The sequence below is a fragment of the Podarcis liolepis genome (genome assembly GCF_965112155.1).
Source record: "Podarcis liolepis genome assembly, chromosome: 4".
Classification (NCBI taxonomy): domain Eukaryota; kingdom Metazoa; phylum Chordata; class Lepidosauria; order Squamata; family Lacertidae; genus Podarcis; species Podarcis liolepis.
In genome coordinates, this window is record NC_139558.1 from 31,916,973 (window position 1) to 31,941,733 (window position 24,761).

At 47.0% G+C, this 24,761-nt stretch overlaps 1 protein-coding gene across 1 annotated transcript in view; it reads right to left on the reverse strand.

The window, feature by feature from the left end:
* The window catches only part of LOC310705804 (uncharacterized protein), a 66,569-nt gene extending 43,619 nt beyond the window's left edge, over positions 1 to 22,950 (reverse strand). Inside the window, exon 1 of the mRNA XM_083500625.1 lies at positions 22,924 to 22,950. Coding sequence (XP_083356751.1) covers positions 22,924 to 22,935 — 12 coding nt within the window. The 5' untranslated portion in view covers positions 22,936 to 22,950. The remainder of the gene's footprint in view (positions 1 to 22,923) is intronic.
* Positions 22,951 to 24,761: the final 1,811 nt, after the last annotated feature.

The window sequence follows — 24,761 nt, forward strand, 5'->3', positions numbered from 1 at the left end:
CATACACTGCAGCAGATTTACCCAAGCTGGTGACCAGATGCATTGAGATACAAACTCGCATCAGCCCCAGTCAGCGCAGCTGGTGTGAGTTGTGATCCAACACATCTGGAGGGCACCAGGTTGAAAAACACTACCTTGTAAGAATTACTGCCACAAACAACATTCCACAGCTGATCATGACACTTCCCTGCATTAGCTCCTACCCAATATTCCACATTCACAAGAGCTGCAAATGTGCTGCATGGGAGATTTCAAGTCCTTGCTTTTTCTGGGGGAAAGTAGTGATCACTGCTAAACATGCTGTATATACTTTGGGCAGTCTGGCCTTCATGATCCCATACCCTCCAACATTTCTCTGATGTAAACAGATACATCCCCGCCCACATTTCTCCAATGAAAATAGGAACATCCAGTGCTATTTTTCTAGAAAAAGTGGTGCTGGAACTCACCACGAACATCCCCCTTGTTCTCTCAGAACGGCCATGGTGCCCACCTGAGAAGTGCCAGAACTCAGTTCTGGTGAGTTCTGGCTATAAAAGCCCTGGGCATGTCCTATATCCTCCAACATATCTCCGATGGAAATAGGGACGTCCTAAGGTAAAGGACATTTCAGGATCAAATCAGAAACCGGTATGGCTTCTGTAAATCCAGGACTGTTATCCAGGAAAATATGGATACTTGGAAGACCTAGTCTCCTTGGACGTGTATAATAAGAATAAATTCTGCTAGCATTGTTTTCTTGTTGGCCAGAATCAACAAAATTAGATTTCCTGTCAAGTTTCATTCTATACTATGGGTAGGCAAACTAAGGCCCGGGGGTTGGATTCGGCCCAATCGCCTTCTAAATCTGGCCCGCGGACAGTCCGGAAATCAGCGTGTTTTTACATGAATAGAATGTGTCCTTTTATTTAAAATGCATCTCTGGGTTATTTGCGGGTCATAGGAATTCGCTCATTATTATTTTTTTCAAAATATAGTCTGGGGCCCCACAAGGTCTGAGGGACAGTGGACCGGCCCCCTGCTGAAAATGTTTGCTGACCCCTGTTCTACACAGCTGGTATTGAGAGGTCCTTCATTCTTGGAGATACTTCGGAGCTGGCACAAGACAAAGATGCTGCCAAACTAGCGAGGAACAGTAACTACAGTGCTATCAAATCAACTTAAATGGAAGTGGGAAGCCACCAACAAGGTTCAACAGGGTCACGTTTAATTTCAAGAGAGGAAAATTCCTCCAAATGGTGGAGATGCATTATAAGGACGTTGAAAGGGAAAGTATTCAGGAGTATTGGAAGTTATTTAAAACCACAACAACAGAAGCTCGTCTGGAGAGCACAACATGGATTAAGAAAGAAACCCAACAGGATGTGTGGTTAGTAATGCACGTCAATAGAGCTGCAAAAGCCAAGACTCTTTTCTTTAAAAAGTGCAAGTCTAATCTAAATAAAGAGGACAAAAAAAGATAAAATAAGCTCTCCTAAAACAAACACAAGTTACCAGTGAGGCACATGAGAAGATATTTGAGCATATTGTTAGGGGCACGAAGGGGGTGGGGAATACAAATTTCTTAAAAATCACAAGCAGTGAGCGAGCCTGGGAGTGTCAGACCATTAGAAAAACAACTTCGATAAGGACTTTGGAGAGAAACAGAATATTTGCGTCTGATTTCTCTGAAAAGGATGTTGGATAAAAACAAGATTAAAATTCTAGGGCTAAACACCACATTAAAAGCCAACCCTCGGTCTGGATAGCATCAGGAGTTCGTAAATAACATAAAAATGTGAAGCAGTTGGTCATCTAATGCTAAAAATGTAAAATGTCTTTAAACTCAAAATCCTCACAGCCGGGTTGGAAGGCAACCAATGTGGCACCAGTTTTAAGAGAGGTGTGACGAAATTATAAGACTTGCAGTCTAATTTCTTTCCTAATAAAAAATGGCAGAAAGCAGGATTAAAGTTAAAATCGGTCAACCTTGGATAATGAGGTTTTGCTTACTGTGCTGTGTTACTGGGATGTTAGGAGATTGTAAGCCACCTGAAATCAAACTGCAGTGTAGTAGTATTTAGTTGTAAATAAATGAAACGTACAAATGCCCTTCACAAGCGGCCTGATGTCCATGTTCCCTAACACTTAGTACAAAATGTCAAGTGAAAAGCCACCGCTAGTATTTTGTCCTCAGCCTGCTCATGGTTAACTCCACTCAGCCTTCCTTTTGCAAAAGGGTAGTATGTTTTTCAAAGCAGGTATTCAACAGGTGCTGAAAAGTTTCCACTTTTGCTTCAGCTTACACACACACACCAGGAGTGCCACCTTGGCCCTGCGACTGTGGATGCCCAGGATCATGCATGGCCTTTGCATCCAGACTTGTGGGTGCCTAGCCCCTTCACATAGGGAATTTTGTGGGTGCTTGAGCACCCAAAGCCCCAGGGAGTTGGCACCCATGAAACACACACAGTGCTCTTCCAAATGTAGCTCTACAGTGTGTGTGTGTGTGTGTGTGTGTGTGTGTGTGTGTGTGGCAGTTCTGAAGGCCTAGCACCTACAAATCAAATTCAGCACTGACTCTTTAAGTTTAAATTCTGACACAATTTCAAACATGATTTTTTTATATTAAAAAAAAAAAGTTCTGGAATACTCACATTTACTCCTCATCCACTGTGTTCCAACTGCTGGTTTGGGAAGCAGCTAACAGGAGATGTTAGCAACAATCCATATCTATGCTGTATTGGTCACTGACTTTCAGAACAGCGCTCTTGGGTTAATAGTCTGGAGGCACCAAATCCTTTTTCCCAAATTAACAAATGTGTATGTACAGAATGTGCAGCACTGCATCAAGATTGCAGCCACCAGGCTCAGCTCCCTTCCACACACATTGCCTAAACCTCACTCAGCTTATCTACAATGGTTGACTATCACATGTAAGTGGCACCTCTGCACACAGAATCCAGCGTGCCCAGGCTTACCAATACAGCCACATTACCTGGCACAGAGTCATGTGAGGACCTAACCAAACCTGAGTTGACATTCCTCCTTACATCCAACACGTGCAGACAAACCACAGCCCAGGCTGGATAGACACAATCCAACTGCAAACTTTACAAAGGAGTTACAAGAAATTATAGCCTTGCACTTAGCCTTGGACCTTAATTTAGCTATTTCTGTTGTTTATTCCGTCAGCAGTTGATTTATTAATGCCTGGAAAGAGATAGCCAGCATTCCACAAAACACACACAGTGCTCTATGCTAAGTAAACCAAAAGCAGACATTCTTCTTTTAGAAAGGTGATGCTTAAAAGCAAACTAGGACCCCCCCCCCATACACAGTTCCAATTACTATTATTAAAATGAATATCACTATCAAGTGAGTCACTAGTTTGTTTTTAATTTTTAAGCCTTTATTAACATTATTAGCAGGTCACTTGCGACATAAAGGTGAAGAGCAATAAACCACTGCAAGCTTAGAGCTTGCACTTCAATTCTGGATAGTCGAATCTTAGAATTGGAAGTAAGAACATTCATTACAGGAATGCAACTCACAATAGACCCCCATACTACTTTCAAGTTTCACTTTTTTACCCTGGCCTTTGTCACTCCAAATATATATCCTGATTGCAATTTGTTTTAACAGATTTTTTAAAAAAAATACTGTTGTAACCTGGAACCTTATAGTTAAGGACAAATGAGAAATCCAATAAAAATCATTCTGCTTCTGATAATCATTGATTTAGCAACTAGAACTTCAGAATGTCCAACACACAATGTTGGTCACATTCACAATCTATGCAGGCCACATTCAAGAGAAAGGCAAGCCATAGTTCAACTGGTTCCCCTCCAGATGTAGGAGTGGTCAAAAGCAAGGCAAGAGTAAGTTAACAGGGAAAGTTCACTCAGCACCTCATAGTTACCATCACCCAGAAAATATGCAGCAAAGTCAACAATGTCCCATTTACACATTGCACCAAAATAGCAAACAAGAACTTTAACTCTGTGAGAGACACAAAGGAACAAAAGAAGCTAAGGCTCACTGGATATATATAACTGAAAACACTTAACACCTGGACCAGAGAGAATGTAATGGCATGCTTGGATTTTCAATCACTTATGAACTTTAAATGTATTGCCAATGCATCACCCATGAATCACTTAATAGTTCTGAGCAAAGACTTAACATGCTAGCCATCAAGGATGAGAATCACTCGGTTCTTGTTTGGGGAAGGGTGGATTTAAATTGCCCACACCTACCAAGCTGTCATACTCAGAACAGACCCACTGAAATCAATGAAGTTAGGTTAAGTTGTGAATTGCATCAGATGTGCTAAACCTTTGGCCCTCCAGATGTTGCTGAGGTACAACTCCCAACATCCCAGGCCATTGGCCATTCTTGCCGGGACTGATGGGAGTTGTGATTCAACAACATCTGGAAGGCAATAAGTTTCCAGGTATTCAAGTGATTTTAACTTGGAGTAGACCCATGGAAATTAATGGACCTTGGTCTTGTGCATTAATTTCAATAAGTCTACTCTGAGTTGGTTGAATACCATCCTATGTTTTTAACTTTGTGAAGCTGCCTCCCTCCCCAAATTACTGGACTAAACCTATGGAGTCAGCTGCATTTGGAATAGGTATGGTATGGACAGAAATAAGTTACACATCATATACCAAATACTGCCATTTCCAAAGACAGGCCTTGCATTGGGGGAGATCAGTTAGCATTCATAAGTCTAGGAGAATCAAATATGCCATTTGGAGATGGGTTGTTGCCAACGGAGTGGAATTTAAAAAACAGATTTTTGGTGCTTTCCCTCTCTCTGAAAATCATAGGGACTAGCAGCTTGTTAAACGCATTCCCTTGATTCTATAGAAGGTGCTTCTTTGAAAAGGAGGTATCTTGTCTGATGTCCTTTTGCCCACTTTAGTAAAAAGTCAGAAAAACCCTCAAAGGGGTAAAAACCATAGTTTGCTCGTGGTAGAGAACTCGAGAGGATATTAACAGGCCCCAGTCGGAAACCAGATTAGGTTTCTAACCTGTTTGGATCCTGCGTGTTTCTAAATCCACTCGGGTCAACTTCATAAAGGGCCTCTGAAGCCCATTTCGGGAAAGTGTCCGTCAAGGCAGGCTGCTGAAAAAAAGGGAAGCAGCTCTGTACCCATTCAAGACTGACAGCAACCTGCCTAAACAAGACACCTCTATAGAGGGATGCCCAGTTGGCTTCTGTCTGTCTGTCTGTCTGTCTGTCTGTCAGGGCTCCTCGGAAATGACTGCAGCTGAAGCTCCCTTTCCCTTTCTCCACCTGCTGATCTGCCCCCCTCAGTGGCGCCAGGAAAGGCAACGGCGAAGCCCGCGGCGGAGGCGAGAGGAACCCGTCCGGTCTCTTCCCCGCGGCTCTTGGAAGAACCTGCTGCCCCCTCACGCCCCAGGCCAGCCTGTCCTCGCGGGCAAGAAGAGGCCGCGCTGCCGGGTCCAAAGCGTGACTCACCCGGTGCCAGGAACTTGCCTAAACTCTTTCCCCACACAGCGCGCTCCCCTTGTGCTCGAGAAAGAGCCACGCAAGACGGCTGCGCCTAATCCTCATACAGAGGCGAGGCGGCGGCGGCGGCGAGCTGCCCCCCTCGCGGATTCTCAAGCCCTCAGCAGCCGACCCAGACCCGCGCGCCCTGCGCCCTGCGCCCAGCGCCTTCTCCTCACCTGGACTCTCCCGGCCGGCAGCTCCGCCACGACTCGCCTCAGGCACCGAGGGCCGAGGGGAGCTCCGCCCCTGCCCGTTAAGGCGAAGCCCGCCCCTTGGCGGCCCTGGACGCTGGGGCGGGACGGAGGAGGCGGTGGGTCGCCGCTGCCAGAAGCGCCGGGGCTGCTCTGAATCACCCAGGCGCGGAAGAATGGACTCGGATCCCGGATCCTGGTTCAGGGAACAAGCCGAGACTCGCGAGCTTGATCCTCACCTGCCTGGCTCCTCAGAAATCAGCCTTAGGGACTGGGCGAGGATAAGAATAAAAAATACCTCTTGGTGTTGTTTAGTCGTTTAGTCGTGTCCGACTCTTCGTGACCCCATGGACCAGAGCACGCCAGGCACTCCTGTCTCCCACTGCCTCCCGCAGTTTGGTCAGACTCATGCTGGTAGCTTCGAGAACACCATCCAACCATCTCATCCTCTGTCGTCCCCTTCTCCTTGTGCCCTCAATCTTTCCCAACATCAGGGTCTTTTCCAGGGAGTCTTCTCTTCTCATGAGGTGGCCAAAGGATTGGAGCCTCAGCTTCAGGATCTGTCCTTCCAGTGAGCCCTCAGGGCTGATTTCCCTAAGAATGGATAGGTTTGATCTTCTTGCAGTCCATGGGACTCTCAAGAGTTTCCTCCAGCACCATAATTCAAAAGCATCAATTCTTCGGCCATCAGCTTTCTTTATGGTCCAGCTCTCACTTCCATACATCACTATTAATTCCATACATCACTGAAAATTACTATTATGTATTAAATTTGTGGACCGCCTTTCGTCTGTGCCTATCTGGGCGCCTCACAACATCAACATGACAGTATGAAAAACACAATAAAAATAAGAACATAAACAAACCAACAAACCACAAAATGCATAATAAAATTAAGAACCAAAAGAAACCAAGAACCTCCCCCTCCAACAACAAAAACTGGGTCAGAGCATGGTGCTGATAACCCCAAGGAGGCAGGTTTGATCCCCCATATGGGGCAGCTGCATTGCAGGGGGTGGACTAGATGACCCTTGGGTCCCTTCCAAGTCTACGATTCTATATTTCACATGTCCGTCAGCCCAAGGCCCAGGTGGAAGAAAAACCTTTTCAGCTGCCGCCTCAAGGGGTATAATGAAGGCACCAGCCAAACCTCCCTGGGGAGAGCATAACTACAAACCCATTCTGAAGACTCCTTTTAACTGGATAGCACTTTTAATGAAACTGGCACTATTCAAAGTGCTGGGCTTGACCTATAAAGTCTTTTGTGGCTCAGGACCCCAATTCTCCAAGGACTGCTGCTCCCCATGTGAACCCATCTGGAAACTGCAATCATCATCTGAGGGCCCTTCTTTGAGCAGGAGGTCTCGAGGACAGCAACAAGAGAAGGGGCCTTTTCAGTGGTGGCTCCCTGTTTATAGAATGAGTCTCCTTTGGCGCCCGTGCCTTTTTTTCTGGGGGTACTCAAGGATATGCAGTACCAGCACACACACACACACACACACAATATTAAAAGTGTGGCGCTTACTGCAAAAACTTCATAGTGAGTACCGGCACCTTTCTTTTTCTTCTTCTTATTTTTCTTCTTCTTCTTCTTCTTCTTCTTCTTCTTCTTCTTCTTCTTCTTCTTCTTCTTCTTCTTCTTCCTCTTCTTCTTCTTCCTCTTCTTCTTCTTCTTCTTCTTTTAAAAAAGCACTGCTTGGTGCCATAATTACGTATCTTCTAAGGAAGATCATTCATTCATTCCATCAGGCTTTGGCTTATATATTATATATTTGGCTATTATAGCCTTTTGTGGGGTTGGGCTGTTTCGATCTACCTTTTTAAAAAATAGAGTTATCTTTCAGATTCTTTTTTTAAATGCTGGTTTCCATGTATGTATGTGCTTGGTTTTTGCTTAAAATATTATAAGTCCCTTTGAGCTGCCATGCAAAAAAACACTTCTTCTTCTTCTTCTTCTTCTTCTTCTTCTTCTTCTTATTATTATTATTATTATTATTATTATTATTATTATTATTATTATTATATTCAAACAAATTGGGCCCTTAGCAAGCCCCCTTTTCTTGGCTGAAGCAGGCAAAACGATCACAACCAGACTGTGCTGTTAGTTACCGTATTTTTCGCTCTATAAGACGCACCAGACCACAAGACGCACCTAGTTTTTGGAGGAGGAAAACAAAAAATATATATATTCTGAATCTCAGAAGCCAGAACAGCAAGAAGGATCGCTGCGCAATGAAAGCAGCAATCCCTCTTCCTGTTTTGGCTTCTGGGATAGCTGCGCAGCCTGCATTCGCTCCATAAGACGCACACACATTTCCCCTTACTTTTTAGGAGGGGAAAAGTGAGTCTTATAGAGCAAAAAATACTATATTTTTTTATTTGTGTCACCTAACCAGGGTTGGCCTTAGGGGTGGGTGAACTAGGCGGTGGCCTGGGTTGTGGGTCTGAGGGGGCCCCAAGTTGAATTGAAAGGCTGTGTTTGTATTTATCCTACGGACAGCCCTGCATGTACTTCTCAAGTACTCCCAGCTACATGCGAACAAGTAGTTCTCACCAAAAAATAAAGCAAACAGCCAAAGCACCATGCTAAAATGTGACACTAGCATTTTACAATCTATACACACTTTATGGGAATCAGTGGGTATTATTCCTAAGTAAATATGCATAATGGGAACAGCTGTACAGCTTGTCCTTTGACCCTTTTTTGGAGGCTTGAACACATTTACCCTGTGAAGTAATAAATAAACAAAACGAGAGGTTATAATATGGGAGCCTGAGCTAAAAGTCTTGTACCCTTTATTCCCCCATGCTTTTCTGAAACTGGATACTCACTCAAAATCTGGTTAAATTGATATAATATGCTTCAGGATCCAGTTTACAGTGGCAGGAATCAGCCCCATAGAATGTGCTAAGTGCCTTTCTCATCCAGATTGAGTAATGGAATGCAGTTGTTGCCACACTGGTGGTTTCTAAGTTAACAAAATGAAGTTTTCAGCAAGAGCTTGAACTTTTCCCTAGCATGGTACAGGATTAACAAAGTTTTCAGCATGTGGCATGCAGGGTTCCAGGAAAACACTACATTTGCTTTAAGAAGAACGTGGAGAAAAATAATATTTGCTGAACACTTCAGACAACTGTGTTTCATTAACACAGGCATCCCAGTTTATTTGACTGCTGTGTAACTGTCTGGTTTGGGACAGTCAGATTGTATAGAATATACAATGTAGAGCTTAGTGAATGCTATGAGGGGTTTTTTTCTTTCAGACTGAAGTACCACCCAAGATCCTTTGTGCTTGGCCTCATCACTGGGAATCATGCAGTATGATGCTATGAAAAATATTTTTTTTCCAGAGGGGAATCCACAAGCAGCTAAAAGCAGGGGCAGATCTACACTCGTGGTTTTTAACATTAAGGAAAGGTTAAGGAATGGTTTTGATAGTGTAGATCGGGGTAGTCAACCTTTTTATACCTACCACCCACTCAGCGGCATAGCGTGGGTTGTCAGCACCCGGGGCAAGGCAAGTAATTTGCGCCCCCTAACCCGTGGATTTGCGCCCCCTAACCCTACAAATCTATGCCTATGAATGATGGTCCCTCTCTCTCTCTCTTTCTCATATTCCAATTGATTCCCATTTCCGCCGATCGATCCCCGAAGCTCTCACCCAGCAAAATTCGTGCATAATTACGCTTCGCCATCCCTAATCCTGCCGCTTCCACCAGGAAATCATGACGGTGCGTTTCTCCTCTCCAAACTTTCCCCGGCCCTTTGCCGGCCGGTGCAGCCCTTTTGGCTACGAGCTCCCCTCCTTCTCTGCCCGCTTCCGACCCCACCTCCCCGTCCAGCTTCCCTACCTCCTGAAAAAAGGCGATGGCGCCGAGCAGAACACCCCCGTGGCCATCGGAGAGAGGCGGGGCCGAGGGAGGCAAGCCAATGGGCGAGGCTGGGGTAGGTGGCCACGGGGGCGGGCGTTGCCGCAGTCCTCGGGTGGGCAAGGTAGGAGCAGGCAGAGGCTGGACGGCCGCTCTGACAATAGGGGCGGGCCGAGGGCATGACAGGTCTGGGCCCTCTGGACTCGTGCCATCCCCCAGATGTTGTGCCCGGTGCGGCCGGCACCCCTGGCACCCCCCACGCTACGCCACTGCACCCACTAATGCAACTTTCTTGATGGTAAAATTTCCTTACCGCCCACCAGTGCTGCAATAACATGTGCCCCCCCTACCGCCCACCCGGAATCCTAAAACGCCCAGTAGTGGGCGGTAGGGACCAGGTTGACTACCCCTGGTGCAGATGGACACATGACATCCTACTTTTTACATTCATAATGCATTATTACCTTGTCTTTTTATCACTTAATTTTTACTCATTTTCTGCTGCCATATAGGTGAAACACTCCTCATATGTCCCTATGTAGTGTTTTGCCCTTTTTTTACTACATTCAAACTCTGATCCCTCCTCCAATGGTATTCAAGGGACAGTGTTCAGTTTCTCCTCCCGTTTTTTTGCTTCTTCCATCCTAGCAGGGAAAGAAACGGCGTTTTGGAAAATGGCGTGGCCGGGTATTACTTACATTTAACACTCACCCCCCCCAAAAAAAAGCCAAGGTAATTAACAGGTATGCCCTGTGGCATTTTAGAATGAGATATCTATATCTTTCTAACAGGGGAAAATAATGTTAAACAGGTCAGTGTAGATCCAGCCTAGGTGAGTTTCACAGATCAAGGTACTGAAACCAGTTGAATTGCAAGTTTACAGGTTAATTCCCAGCTAATCTGCCATCTAGGCATCTCCACCTAAAGAAGGATAAGCCCTCTAGAGCAGTGTTTCCCAACCTTTTTTGGGCAAAGGCACACTTGTTTGATGAAAAAAATCTCGAGGCACACCACCATTACAGCCCCGTGACGTCAGCGCGCAGCGTCACGCCGGGAGGGACGCACGAAAGTGTAAGTTTCAATTTTTTCCCCTCCCCCTTGCCGGGGAACCTCCAAGCTTTGGGGGTGGGGGGGAGGAGGCAGCAAAGCGAGGCAGGAAGGAGAGCGCGGCTTGGCTGGGTGAGCTTTGGCAGGGGCAGGGAATGAGAGCCGCGAGGCGGGCGCTGCGGACGGAGGCGCTGCCCGCCGAGCTCGCAGACAGCCAGGCAGGCAGACGGCGAGAGCCCCGCGCTGGGCGGCCTCTCCTCGCCGCCGCCGCCCCGCCTCTCGCCGCCCGACTCGCCCGCCTCCCTCCAGGCAACATCTCGCGGCACACCAGGCAACATCTCGCGGCACACTAGTGTGCCGCGGAACAGTGGTTGGGAAACACTGCTCTAGAGCAAGGGTAGCAGCTGTTGCACCCTCCAGATATTGTTGGACTATGACTCCCATCAGCATGGCTGGTGGTGAGGGATGGTGCAGGTTGTAGTTCAGCAACATCTTGTTGTCTATCTCTGTTCTACATAGTCTAGACCAGGGATGGCCAGCTCCCAAGAGACTGCGATCTACTTACAAACACTGGCAGTAATCTACCCCCTTTTGGGGGATTCAGGTCAAAGTTGTTGAGCTTTTTGGGGAGGAGGAAGGCCCATTTTTTAGGCATTCAGATCAAAGTTGTTATTAGGCTTTTTTAAGGGAGAAGGAAAGCCCCGTTTTTGGGGGATGCAGGGCAAAAAAATGAGCTTTTTTTAGGGGAGCCAAAGTTGTTGAGGTTCTTTGAGGGGAGCTAGTGATCTACCAGTGATCTACCACAGACATCCAGTGATCTACCAGTAGATCACGGTCTACCTGTTGGACGTGCCTGGTCTAGCCGTTACTGGACTAGCCAACTAATTACTTTGTCCCCATCCACCTCCCTGCTCAGTTGTAGAAGGACTACAGAGGAGTAAGCAGGCAGCCTGGGCTGGTTTTAAGTAAGAATGCAGGCTGGTGGTCTTGGAGGAATCAAGACTGAGGTTAGTAGAACAATATCCTATTTGCCCTAATGGGCCAGCCACCGCAGGAATTGTATACCTGAAATCCTGGAAAGTCACACTGGGAAAGCCGAGCTAAGTGCTACTTTGTTAATTGGAAAGGCGTCCTGTCAGTAGTTCAGGCACACACAGTGGAAATTGTGGTAGCATTACTAGATTTCAAAGTATCTAGTTGTGCTGCTTCACTTGGCTTGATTCCACAGCAAGAATGATAAACAGATGATTAAAAAAATGATTCCAGGAAATCAAGATTTGGCGCAGACTGAGACATAGCCTATTAAAAAGTAATTTCACAATGCCCTTAATTTGTCCATAGCATTATTTAAAAGGTTGTGTGATAGCTAATCATATCCCAGATGTTTTTCTTGTGACCTTTATTCACTGAAGTAGAAATAGGCATATGGTTTTCTTTCAGACATACTATAAACTACCAGTCCTATGCAGTTTCCTCACTGGCTTCTAGATTAATCTTATGCAGCTCTTGGGTCAGCACCCAGGAGAGTGTACTGTCCGTCAAGGGCTTATTTTACTTCCTTTCTATTCAATTCTGGCTCAAGCCCCCACCCAGGAAAAATTGGGGTGCCATTTTGGATGGCAAGGTAGCGCTCTCTCGCTCTCTCTCACTCTCTCTCACTCTCTCTTCCAAACAACCTTATTTATTCAAATTAACAAATTATAGTAGCAAGAGTAACATAGTAATATATTTAATAGAGCACAGAGACTATGGGAGGAGCACATCCAGGAGACAGTCTTGCTTCCCCTTCCACATGGTGGGAACAGTTGCATCCATGGGGAGCCAATCAACTGCCAGGCCCACACCCACCTTTCTTCAGCCTCGGCATCACAGAGAAATGTTGGAGCAGAGAGGGCAGATAATAAACTTTAATGCATTTCCAGTCACTATGGGCGGACGGACATCCCATGTAGGGTAGTTTCACAGCAGCCTTTTCATCTGGTGTGGACAAAATTTGCAGACTGATTTGTGCCACAGAATCGAAACAATGTCCTTCCCAAACAAGTGCATTCCTGTGATTTTCATCAAGTATATTCCCGTTGCCCTGCCCACAAGTGCTGTTTTGTTGCCCGTTTTCCAGCCTTCTAGCACAACTGAGTAGCACTACCATCTCAACCAGCACAGAGAAGTGGGCAGTGGCATGGTTAGTGGCTCTGGAGCCAACTCCTAGGAGCTGAGGTCCTTTCGGGCCCTCCAATAAAAAAATTGAGACGCCCCCCTCCTCCCCCAAGCTAATGGGCATTGCCATTCAAATGGTGTGCGTGCACCATGTCTTGTGATTGATGATACTGTTAGGATCATCCTACTCTCATGTAGGACTCTGGTAGAGACACATGCCCGACTGGCATGTTCTCTCCCTCCTGGTCGATCGTTCAGGAGCTTCAAAAGCTTTCTTCAGCCCGAACATCACAACAACTGATACCAAGAGGCATTAGAACACTTACGATCCTGCAGAGTATTGGCAGTTTGAGTAACAGAACCCAGTAGCACCGCATTTTGGCTAATCTACTTTTATTTACATATAATACACTCAGAGCATTCTGACTTAGCTCCTTCCTCTTTCTCATCAGACAGCAAAGAGAAAGAAACAAAGGACAATAGTCCCACTTCACAGAACACAGTAATACAAACATCCTGTCTCCGTCACTTCCCACACTGTGGAATGAAAACATACACCGTCATGTGATGGACAACAATCCCATGACTGCAAACACAGAGCTGGAATCCTAACAGATACGGGGCTTACCTGCCTCCACATATTTTTATTCAAGTTGGCACCCCTGTTTGTTGGCAGCCTATAACTCTGCCTTCCTGCATTATCCTTCATGGTGCTACTTCTTGACTTTCAGTAGCCTCATCAGTTTCACTTTCGGTTTTGCTTTGTTTTTTAATGTAGTATTAGTGTTGGCACCAGCACTGGTGTCTGAACAAACACACCAGTCTGAACAAACTTTTTTGAGGAGAAACCCCTGTCTTCAGAACAGATGCAGTAATATATCCTTAAATCTTCTCATTGGGGGACCCTCCCTCCAAAATTAAAACTGCCAGACGCTTCCTGAGAACAGCGCATACCTCTCTCAAGGAAGGGTCTGGCAATAGCTCCTGAAATATGCCTGATAGGCCTTTTTCTGGCTGCCACCACCATAGATGCCAACACAGGCATTTGACAGGCTATTCCTGAGCCAAAATGACTATCAACCCCACTCATGATTTATGACTCTAGTAAGAGTTCCAGGTGACAGGGATTAGGATGGAGCAGACAGCATATGAGATCATTTGGTAAGTTCCTGCAGTAGTTAGGAAAAATAGAGCCCAACTCTAGCAGACTCCATGGGTGAACCAATTTTTTTTTGGGTGGGGTGGGGAGGATGCTTCCAGGTAAAACAAAAACTGTTTCCCCACCTTTATTTATAGTGATTATATCATGCATAATTGCCACAGAGCAGGACCTTCCCTAAGATTACATCCCAAACATTTAATGTTCAAAGCTTTTCAACAAGGATCCGCAAACGTGCTCAGAGCTAGACTAAATTCCAGTTCCTTCCATGTGCTATTTTGTTTGTTTCATACCCTCCAATATTTCTCTGATGAAAATAGGGACATCATGGCAGTGCTATAGGTGAAGCATTCAAGCAATATATTAGTTTGAAGTCAGTGATTCATCTGCTTTTTTCAGTTCAATAATTTTTTAAAAATCACCTTATGAGGCTCTACATGGAGGTTTTCCATGAAAAAGAACCCATCATGTTTTAGTTTCATGTGCCCCCCAAACAAATATATTCTTCAGGTTCTCCAGGCATGCTAGTAGTATGAGAACATAGATCCTTCTCACTCACTACATGAATATTTGCAGAAGAGGACTAAAAATGATGTAACAGAGAACAGAAAGCTTTAATATTAATTACCTAGCCCTCAGTTTCACAACAAATCAGGAAGACATATCAAGTAGATAAGAAAGTATACAGTCTGATCAAAAAGGCTATATTACTTTCACAGAATCTTTGTCTATGTGCTTAAGCATAGAATGAGAACTTAGACTTTAAGGTAAAAACTACTCCATTGTGGGGGAAGTTGCTGTGGCAGTGAATTTAATATAAATTAAAGAAAACCAAGAAGAAACCCCACTCCTGCCTCTCTCTTAAAGGTAAAGGGACCCTTGACCATTAGGTCCAGTCGTGACCGACTCTGGGGTTGCGGTGCTCATCTCGCTTTATTGGCCAAGGGAGCCAGCGTACAGCTTCCGGGTCATGTGGCCAGCATGACAAAGCCGCTTCTGGCGAACCAGAGCAGTGCACAGAAACGCCGTTTACCTTCCCGCCGGAGCGGTACCTATTTATCTACTTGCACTTTGACGTGCTTTCGAACTGCTAGGTTGGCAGGAGCTGGGACCGAGCAATAGGAGCTCACCCCGTCGTGGGGATTCGAACCGCTGACCTTCTGCAAGTCCTAGGCTCTGTTTTAACCCACAGAGTCACGCGCGTCCCTGCCTCTCTCTTAGTGAACTATAAAAATATGGGGATGGGACTGATCTTCTCCCCCCCCCCCTGCGCTTCAACCCATGTTATTAATATATGAAGATGTAGTAAATTGACTCCTAGAAATATAGCATATAAAGATGAAAACATCAAGCAAAGTAGTAGGCATCATGATACTTGGAATATTATATGTGTTATGTAGTGTAGTTTCACCCTGGGCCAACAGGGGGATACTGTATATAGTTTTCACTCAGGTCTGTAGATAGTTTTCACTCAGGTCCGCGGCAGTTATTTTAGGCGGGAACTCTGGGCTGTTGTGGTTACAATGTTGACAGCCGGCTGCCTATAAATACAGGCCGGCTGAGCTGTTCGCAGTCAGTTCTATTCCAGCTTACCATAATAAAGAGCTACTTGAAGAAATCGCTGTGCCGGCTGCTATGTCAACCCACGACTTAACACTGGCGACAAGGATGGGATGGATGGACATCAGAGCACAGCCAGATGCGGCCAGCCTCTGAACTGAGCTGAATCACTGAGCTGAATCACAGAGCGGAATCACTGAGCGAAATCACTGGGCAGAACCAATTCAGAGCTGACTGTTCTGGCTAGAGCACTGTGTTCCATCCATCGCCCTTCACGCCGGCATCGGAATCATGGCTTCACTTGTGCCTCTACCGCCGTTTGCGCCAGCCTCTGAATCATGGGACTCCTACCTCGCTCGGTTCGACTGCTACCTCCAAGCCAACGAGCTGACAGCAGTATCAAAGGATCGGAAGCGGGGCCTATTCCTCAGCCTCTGTGGGCCTGAGGTGTTTGAGACGGCCCGAGCGTTGGTTGCGCCTGAAGCAGTCCAGGCAACACCATGGGACACGATCCAAGAGAAGCTCCGCAACCACTACGCACCAAAGCCGTCCAAGATTGCTGCCCGCCATGCGTTCTACCACCGGAACCAGGCAGAGGGGGAGTCAATCAACAACTACACCACCGCCCTGCGACAGGCTGCAATGCACTGTGAGTTCCGAGACTTAGACGATGCCCTGATGGATCGAATCGTCTGCGGGGTCCGGGACATCCATCTGCAACGGCGCCTCCTAGCCAAGCCAGACCTCACGCTACAGAAAGCCATTGAGGAGGCTGTGGCCTCAGAAGCTGCTGAACGCTCCGCCCAGGAGATCCGCAAGTCCAGCAGCCCGCGTCTTGCTAGGGAGCCAGTTCCGGTGCATCATGAAGAGGCCAGCAGTGAGGAGGCATCCTCCAGTGAAGACGATGACGTGCACCAGACAAAGCGGGAGCGCAGGAAGTTCCAACAGAAGTCCAAGGGCCAACCGGAATGTGCTGGCTGCGGAGGCAACCATTCCCGTGCCAAGTGTCGATTCAGAGACGCCATCTGTAGGAAGTGTTCCAGAAGGGGCCACATCGCTAAGGTCTGCCGATCGGCTCCGTCTGACACCCCCCCTTCATCAACTCGCAAGTCCAAGTCTTCACTCCAGTCTGCCAAGGAAAGTTGTTTCGCTCTCACCAACTGCCGCTGCCCGTCTGGAACCACGATTGGCCAAACCGACTCGCCTACGCGACGCAAGCTGAACGTCACGGTGCTCATTGAAGGAGCTCCATGTGACATGGAGATCGACACCGGGTCTGCCCTGTCCATCGTGTCATGGAGCACCATCAAAAGACTGGTACCCAGAGTGTCCAAAAGGCAACTCGACTCTCACCGCGTACACCTGAGAGACTACCAGGGAAACGACATTCCCGTGGTAGGCGTTGGCCGGTTCCGGATCGCCTTCAAGGATTTTTCGGGCCTGCTCCGGTTGGTGGTGGTCGAAGGTCAGCGGCCAAGCCTCTTAGGGCTAGACTGGTTTGATGCCCTCGGCCTGGAAGTCACCGGCATCAACTGCATCTCTAACGCAGAGACTGAGGGTCTGGTCAAAGACTTTGCCGAGGTTTTTGACGGCACCTTGGGCCAATATACAGGTACGCCCATCTCCTTTAGCCTTGATCCACAAGTCGCCCCCATCAAGCTAAAGCCACGCCGGGTTCCCTTTGCTCTCAAGGCTAAGGTGGACGAACAACTGGACAAACTGATCGCCCAAGGAGTTTTGGAGCCGGTTGACCACGCAAAGTGGGAAACCCCCATCGTCACGCCTGTCAAGCCAGATGGGTCGGTGAGAATCTGCGCTGACTACAAGTGCACGATCAACAAGGCACTTCAGCAGCACGCTTATCCGGTTCCTGTTGTCCAACACCTGCTGCATTCCCTGGGTGAGGGTAAGGTCTTCGCTAAGCTGGACATTGCCCAAGCCTATCAACAACTGCCAGTCGATGATGCCACTGCTGAAGCCCAGACGATCGTCACCCACCGGGGGGCATTCCGTTGCCGCCGGTTGCAGTTCGGGGTGAGTGTGGCTCCTGGCATCTTCCAAAGCCTTATGGAGCGTCTCCTGCAAGGGCTTCCGGGCGTGGTACCATATTTTGATGACGTCTTGGTGTCTGCAGACTCACACCAGCAGCTGTTCGAGCGCCTCCGTGCCGTGCTGACCAGGTTCCAGGAGGCCGGGCTCAAGGTAAAGAGGGAGAAGTGCCAGATCGCCGTTCCACAGGTAGAGTTCCTGGGCTATCTTATCGATGCCTCCGGTCTTCATCCAACCACATCCAAGATCCGCGCTATCCAGCAGGCCCCCACCCCAAAGAACAAAACGGAGTTGCAGGCATTCCTGGGGCTGCTGAACTTTTATAACATGTTCCTGCCCCACAAAGCCACAGTGGCTGAGCCTCTTCACCGACTCCTTAGCACTAAGACGCCTTGGGCCTGGGGTCATCGGGAGACGGCGGCCTTCAACGCGGTCAAGGCTCTCCTTTCTTCAGACAGTGTGCTGGTACAGTACAGTGAATCCAGGCCGCTGGTCCTTGCCTGCGACGCCTCACCTTTTGGCATCGGTGCTGTCCTTAGTCACCGTTTTCCAGATGGAAGAGAAGCACCGCTCGCCTACTTTTCCAGGACACTATCTCCGACGGAACGGAATTACAGCCAGCTCGACAAGGAGGCATTGGCACTTGTGGCTGGAGTGAAGAGGTTCCATGAATACCTCTATGGCAGGACTTTTGACCTCATCACTGACCACAAGCCACTCCTGGGCCTCCTCGCCGGTGATCGTCCAACTCCACCGGTCCTCTCACCACGCATGCTGCGATGGACTGTTTTCCTGGCTGCCTACCACTACCGGCTCATCCATCGCCCGGGGAAATCGATGGGCCATGCCGACGCCCTCAGCCGTTGCCCTCTTCCAGCATTTGTGGAAGACCCGGCTCCAGCTTCATCGCTCCTTCTGATTGAGGATCTTCCGGCAGCGCCTGTATCGGCTGCCACTGTGGCCTCCGCATCTGCCCAGGATCGCACCATCAGCCGGGTGCTCAACTGGGTGTGGAGGGGGTGGCCACAAGGGCCTTTTGCATCGGAGTTCCAGCCCTTCGCAACCAGACAACATGAACTCTCAGCTCATCGCGGCTGCCTGCTGTGGGGAGACCGCGTCGTGATTCCCCAGGGACTCCGTCAGCGCGTCCTGGAGGCTCTGCACGTTGGCCACCCGGGAATTGTCAAAATGAAGGCGTTGGCTCGGTGTTACATCTGGTGGCCTAATATGGACGATGCCATCACTGCCTGGGTGTCCGCCTGTCAAGCGTGCCAGGAGTCGAGGCCTGCACCACCGGCAGCTAAGGGACACACCTGGGAGACGCCAAAGACACCCTGGTCGAGGGTGCACATCGATCTGGCTGGCCCCTTTCACGGCCGGACCTTTATGGTAGTGGTGGACGCCTATTCCAAATGGCTGGAGGTCGCCCTGATGCCCTCCACCACTACCGAAGCTGTCATCCGGGTGCTGCAAGGCCTGTTTGCAACGCATGGGTGTCCTGATGTCCTTGTCTCTGACAACGGACCGCAGTTCACGTCAGGCACGTTTGAGCGGTATCTTTTGGGACTGGGCATCCACCATGCCCTAACGGCACCCTTTCATCCATCCAGCAACGGGCAAGCGGAAAGAATGGTGCGCTCGACAAAAGAGGCACTGGCGCGCCTGGACCGGGGAGACTGGCATGAGCGGGTCGCCGAATACTTGTTCGTGCAACACATCACCCCTCATGCGGCCACAGGGAGGAGTCCTGCTGAACTGCTTATGGGCCGCCGCCTCAGGTCACCGCTTGACCGGCTACACCCAGACTTTGCCGTGGCTGAACCCCCAGGCTGTGCCAACGCACCACGGTCATTTGTCCCAGGAAACCAGGTCTTTGCCCGGAACTATGTGGGGGACATCCCTTGGGTGCCAGCCACAGTAGTGGGAGTCACTGGACCTCGCTCGTACCAGGTGGCACTCGAAGACGGACGCTTGTGGCGACGGCACATAGACCAGCTTAGGCGCAGGGTTGGGGACTTGGACACTACCGAGGTGCCCCCAACTGCGCTTGCGGCTCCAGAAGAGGCACGTACAGATGGCGAGGCCCCACCTACACCTCCCTCGCAAACTGCCAGCGTGGAGCCGAACCAAGCCGTTTCAGAACAGACTCAGACCACTCCACTTGCGGAGGCTCCACCCACAGCAGCGGATCCAGGGGAGTTGGTTCCAACGCCACCTAGGGTCGCACCACAGCCTCAGCGAGAACTGTGTGGCCCTCCGGACTTGGCTACCAGTCCCCGGCGGTCTGGCAGAGTTTCCAAGCGCCCAACTTATTTAAAGGACTATGTTGTTGGACAGGTATCACTGTTGGTCTAAGTAGGGGAAATGTAACCGATATGCTTTTGTGCTTAATTGAACCATTACGCGTAGTGCTGTATATAAGGAAACCATTACGATTGTAACTAACGCCTTATCTCGGTGGGGAGGGGTGTTATGTAGTGTAGTTTCACCCTGGGCCAACAGGGGGATACTGTATATAGTTTTCACTCAGGTCTGTAGATAGTTTTCACTCAGGTCCGCGGCAGTTATTTTAGGCGGGAACTCTGGGCTATTGTGGTTACAATGTTGACAGCCGGCTGCCTATAAATACAGGCCGGCTGAGCTGTTCGCAGTCAGTTCTATTCCAGCTTACCATAATAAAGAGCTACTTGAAGAAATCGCTGTGCCGGCTGCTATGTCAACCCACGACTTAACACTATGTATCTGTCTTTGTTGAGCTGGTGTTGGTGGGTGTCCTTTGTCTGGTCTGCCTGGCTTGTCATTCAGAGCTGGTCTCCTCAGTGAAGTTCAGCCGCCATTTTGTCACTCCCAAGCAATGTGTCAATGTGAAGGTCCCGCTTCTTCTTCTCCTTCTCCTTCAACAACTTTGCTAGCTTCAGGGGGTTGAAATCATGAGGACTTCCTCATTGTAGAGTGAATGGTACCATCTCAGACAGAGATAAATGAAAACAGAAGCCCCAGTAGTACTGAATTCCCGCCTTTCGCAACATGGCCATTACCAGCCTCAAAGATGATGATGATGATGATGATGATGATGATGATGATGATGAACCTGGCCGCCAAATTCTGCACCTAGTCTTTTGGCTAGGATTTTGAAGTACCATTATTGGCTTTCCTTCATTAATCATTAATTTTTCTTAATTTTATAATTAATTCTCTTTTTTAATGAATTGTGAGAAGTAATGTATATTGGAAGAGTGGCATCTTTAGGTGTATGCATGCTGTGTGCTCATTCAAAGTGGGCACCTATTATTTCAAATCCCAGTATATCTGTCATCAACCATGTTAACTTACATTAAAGCCAAAATCTCCCAGTCTTCTGTGCCTTCCAACATCCACAAAAACGAACATTTCTTCATCTGATGAAAAGCTGCATTGCCTCCAGATTTTTCTTAATCAAGTTGCTTTCTCAACACAGAAATAATAATTCCTCTGAGTTCTGAAGTCCCATGTCTAGAGTTTCAGAGGTTGATGTTGCAATGTGACCAAGATGCACGCCAAACACAACCATCTTGGCTCCTAGAGGTTTTAACATTGTGCTCCCCTCTCCATGAGCTCGTGCTTAAAAATGAGCAATTGAGCCACTAATTCTTTCCTGAAGCCAGAGCCATCTAGCTTGGCTTGGGTCTGAGTTTGCCAGGCAGACCTTTGTGTTCCAGGAGCCTTCTTGTCTGGCTGCAATTCGCAATTCTGGCCTAGGCCCATCTTTTCCAGAGGATGGAAATAATCACTAAGAGCACCATCTTTATTTTTGGCAATGCCTGGTAATGTTCCCTTCACACCTACCAAGTAATTAGAAGTGAATCAGGAGTTGTTTTTGCTGTGAAACAAATGTTTTTGCAGGAGGAAGGCAAAGCCAAGCAAATACACAGCTTGCAGCTTCACTGAGGCCTCCCCTGTTAATAACTATTTTAAACAAACAGAGTAAACAAACTACTCTGTTTGAAATAGTCTGTATCTGAAGTATTGTTCAAGAAACATTATAACTAAGTAGTCAAGGACAATGAAAATGGTATTGCGGATGACCGATTCTTCTCTTCTACCCCCCACCAAAATTAAATAAAGGTAGACTCAGGAATCTCAGCATAAGAAGATGAGAAGAGCCTCCTGTATCTGGTTAGTGGCCCATCTACTACAGCATCCTCTTCTTCTATCAGCCAACCAGGTGCCTAAGGAAACAGAAGGCTAAGCACAACAGCACTTGTGATTCCCAGGAACTGGCATTTGGAGGCATATCAACTCCAACAGTAGCGGTAGAACCTAGCCTTTGTGGCAATTGCAGATATTAAAGTATTATGCAGCTTGAAGCAACTGGGTGCATAAAAACAGACTCCTTTTGGAATAAAACATTATCCAGACCCATTCAAAACCTTCCTTGCATAACTTTCCTCATAACAGAACAAAACCCAATAGATGTTACATCCAAACAGTTTCACAATATCTTGTCCAAACACATGCTCAGCATCTTATAAAAAATAAAATAACTTATAATTAGAGCTGACAAACCTAGCTTTCTCTCACACAGGCTCCATTAGCATGCCTTCATTCCAGCCCCAAATGCTATGCAGTTCCTGGAGAGGCACCTTACTCCCCCACTGGCTGGGAACAAAAGACAACAGCCACCACCCTTCCAAGATAGTGAATTTGCAATTCAGTAGCCTTCCATGTGATCTAAAGTTAAACACCTCATCAGAACTAGCAGAAAACAGTAACAGTTATCAACCTATATATATATGTTCAGTGAGCTTAAAATAGAAAACCCCCATGTTAAAGCCTTCAGTAACACACAATCAGACATTCTCCATTTCAGTGTCAATCAAACAATTATACTTAACAGTGGCTAGTAGCCATTTTTAGCCTTTTTCTCCATAAATGTCTCTTTAAAAATTTTCTATGCCACTTTCTATTTTTAAGAAAAAATTCAAAGCGGTTTACAGCATATTAAATCAATAAAACATAAATAAAACAATCTGAAGAAAGTCAAATATAGAGTATATAGTCAAAGCAGCATAACAGAAAACTAGAATATTATCTTAAAGATTTTAAAAGAAAACATTACAAAGGAGGTCAACTACAGAATACGTATTTAACATAGTAGGGCTGGGTGAGTCTGGCTGAGTCTAATTCTCTTTCAAAGCCATCCAATCATCTAAGAAAGATAGCATTGAAGATATAAGATAGCATTGAATCAATAGCAAGATGAGTTCTAGCTTGAGACAACAGTTTATTAGATAGGGTTTGTTCTGTGTAAACGTATTAAGACTTTAGACTAAAGAAAGCATTCTGGAAAATGAGGAAGAAGAACAACAAGAAGAAAAGAACAACAAGAAGAAGACGATATTTACCTTTGGTTGCATTTCTTTATTTGCAAAAGCAAGTCTTCTTCAAAAGGTTTCCTTTTTGTATTTTGAAAATAGAACAGTGGTTCATTTCAATTTGTTTGGAAGATTTCAAAGAGCACAGCTGAAAACAAAGATGTTTATGAGCACCCACCGGGTGATGTGGTTGAATGACCTGGTTTTGGACAAATGTCAAGAAGCAATCTGGTTTGATGTAGAAGCCATGTAAGAATTATATGCATGATGTGTGACTGATAAGAAGATGAAAACAGAAAAGTTGCTGTTTTATAATGGCTCTGATTGCTGGCTCTGTCAGCCTAGGTTTTGTGACTTTCCCAATTTTTCCAGAATAAAAGCTGCTTTATGTGAGGAATTCATGGGGCAATCCTATGCACACACTTCCCACTCAACACAGTGGAAATCACATCCTGGTAAATGTTCATAGGAATGTGCAGCTCAGAATATAAGGCACCTTGTGTATATTATTGGCAGTAGCTATTAGCAACTACTCTGCTATTTGCAGTGAGCCATGATTTGCCACACCACCTTAGCCATGTGCAATGCATGTGAACACTGAAATAGTTGCAATGAGAGAAAGCAAAATGTTCTACCTGAGCTCCAAATAGCTTTGTGGGATCTGTGGCTTGCAAAACAGCTTGTGGTAGTTTGTAGGGGAATGCATTTCCTAATATGCATTTAATTGCACCCAGAAGGAATCACAGTATGAGAATGTAAGCAAGCCTTGGCAGATGATTTCTGAATAAATCTGGCATTTTTTCATGGCTGGCTCTAACAAAAGAACATGTGAGTAGCGTGTGGGAAACATATTTACTGTATTTCCTTACAAATTACAAAAAGATACATGACCTCATTCTTCTCCTGCCAATTTCCTCCCTATGTTAGTTCTCAGTCTATTTATCACTGAGTTTAACTAATATAAACATCATTGCAATTTTGATGTTACAGCTAGAATTCAGAAAGAAAAGCACAGCTACTAGCCAGGATGTCTGTACTTTGTCTCCGAGGTTGGAGTAAGCATGCTTCTGAATACCTACAAACTTGGGCTCTTTGCAGATGACCTTATGGTCACAACCCCAGACCCCATAAACCCAGCAACCACATTAACCAAAGAACATAACACCTTCACAATGGTATCAGGCCTACAGGGGAACCTTCTTTAACAATAGAGGGACACAGAAAAGGGATGGTATCTACAATATATAAAATACTACTCCAAGACACTACAAATCCCCTCACCATGATTAAAGACCAACGGGAGCATGACATAGGGTACAAAATAAACTCCACCCAATGGTCAAAAAGGTGTTCTAAACCACCATTTAAAACCAACTCAGGCTAAAGAAGAGAACTCCCTCTGAAAGTTATCTATAGGTGGGTGGCGCTGTGGGTTAAACCACAGATCCCAGGACTTGCCGATCAGAAGGTCGGCAGTTCAAATCCCCGCGACTGGGTGAGCTCTCGTTACTCGGTCCCTGCTCCTGCCAACCTAGCAGTTCGAAAGCACGGGCGGGAAGGTAAACGGTGTTTCTGTGCGCTGCTCTAGTTCGCCAGAAGTGGCTTAGTCATGCTGGCCACATGACCCGGAAGCTGTACGCCGGCTCCCTCGGCCAATAAAGCAAGATGAGCGCCGCAACCCCAGAGTCGGTCACGACTGGACCGACTCTGGGTCCAGAGTTCCCTTTACCCTTTACCTTTAACAGCATAGAAAAAAAGGCTGTTAGGCAGACTGGAGACCTCCCACTTTTAGACATTTGTGTTGAAAGTGAAGAGATTTGACCATGGGCCAGCAAGCAAAGGGATGTTGTGGGCAAGACTTGTATGGA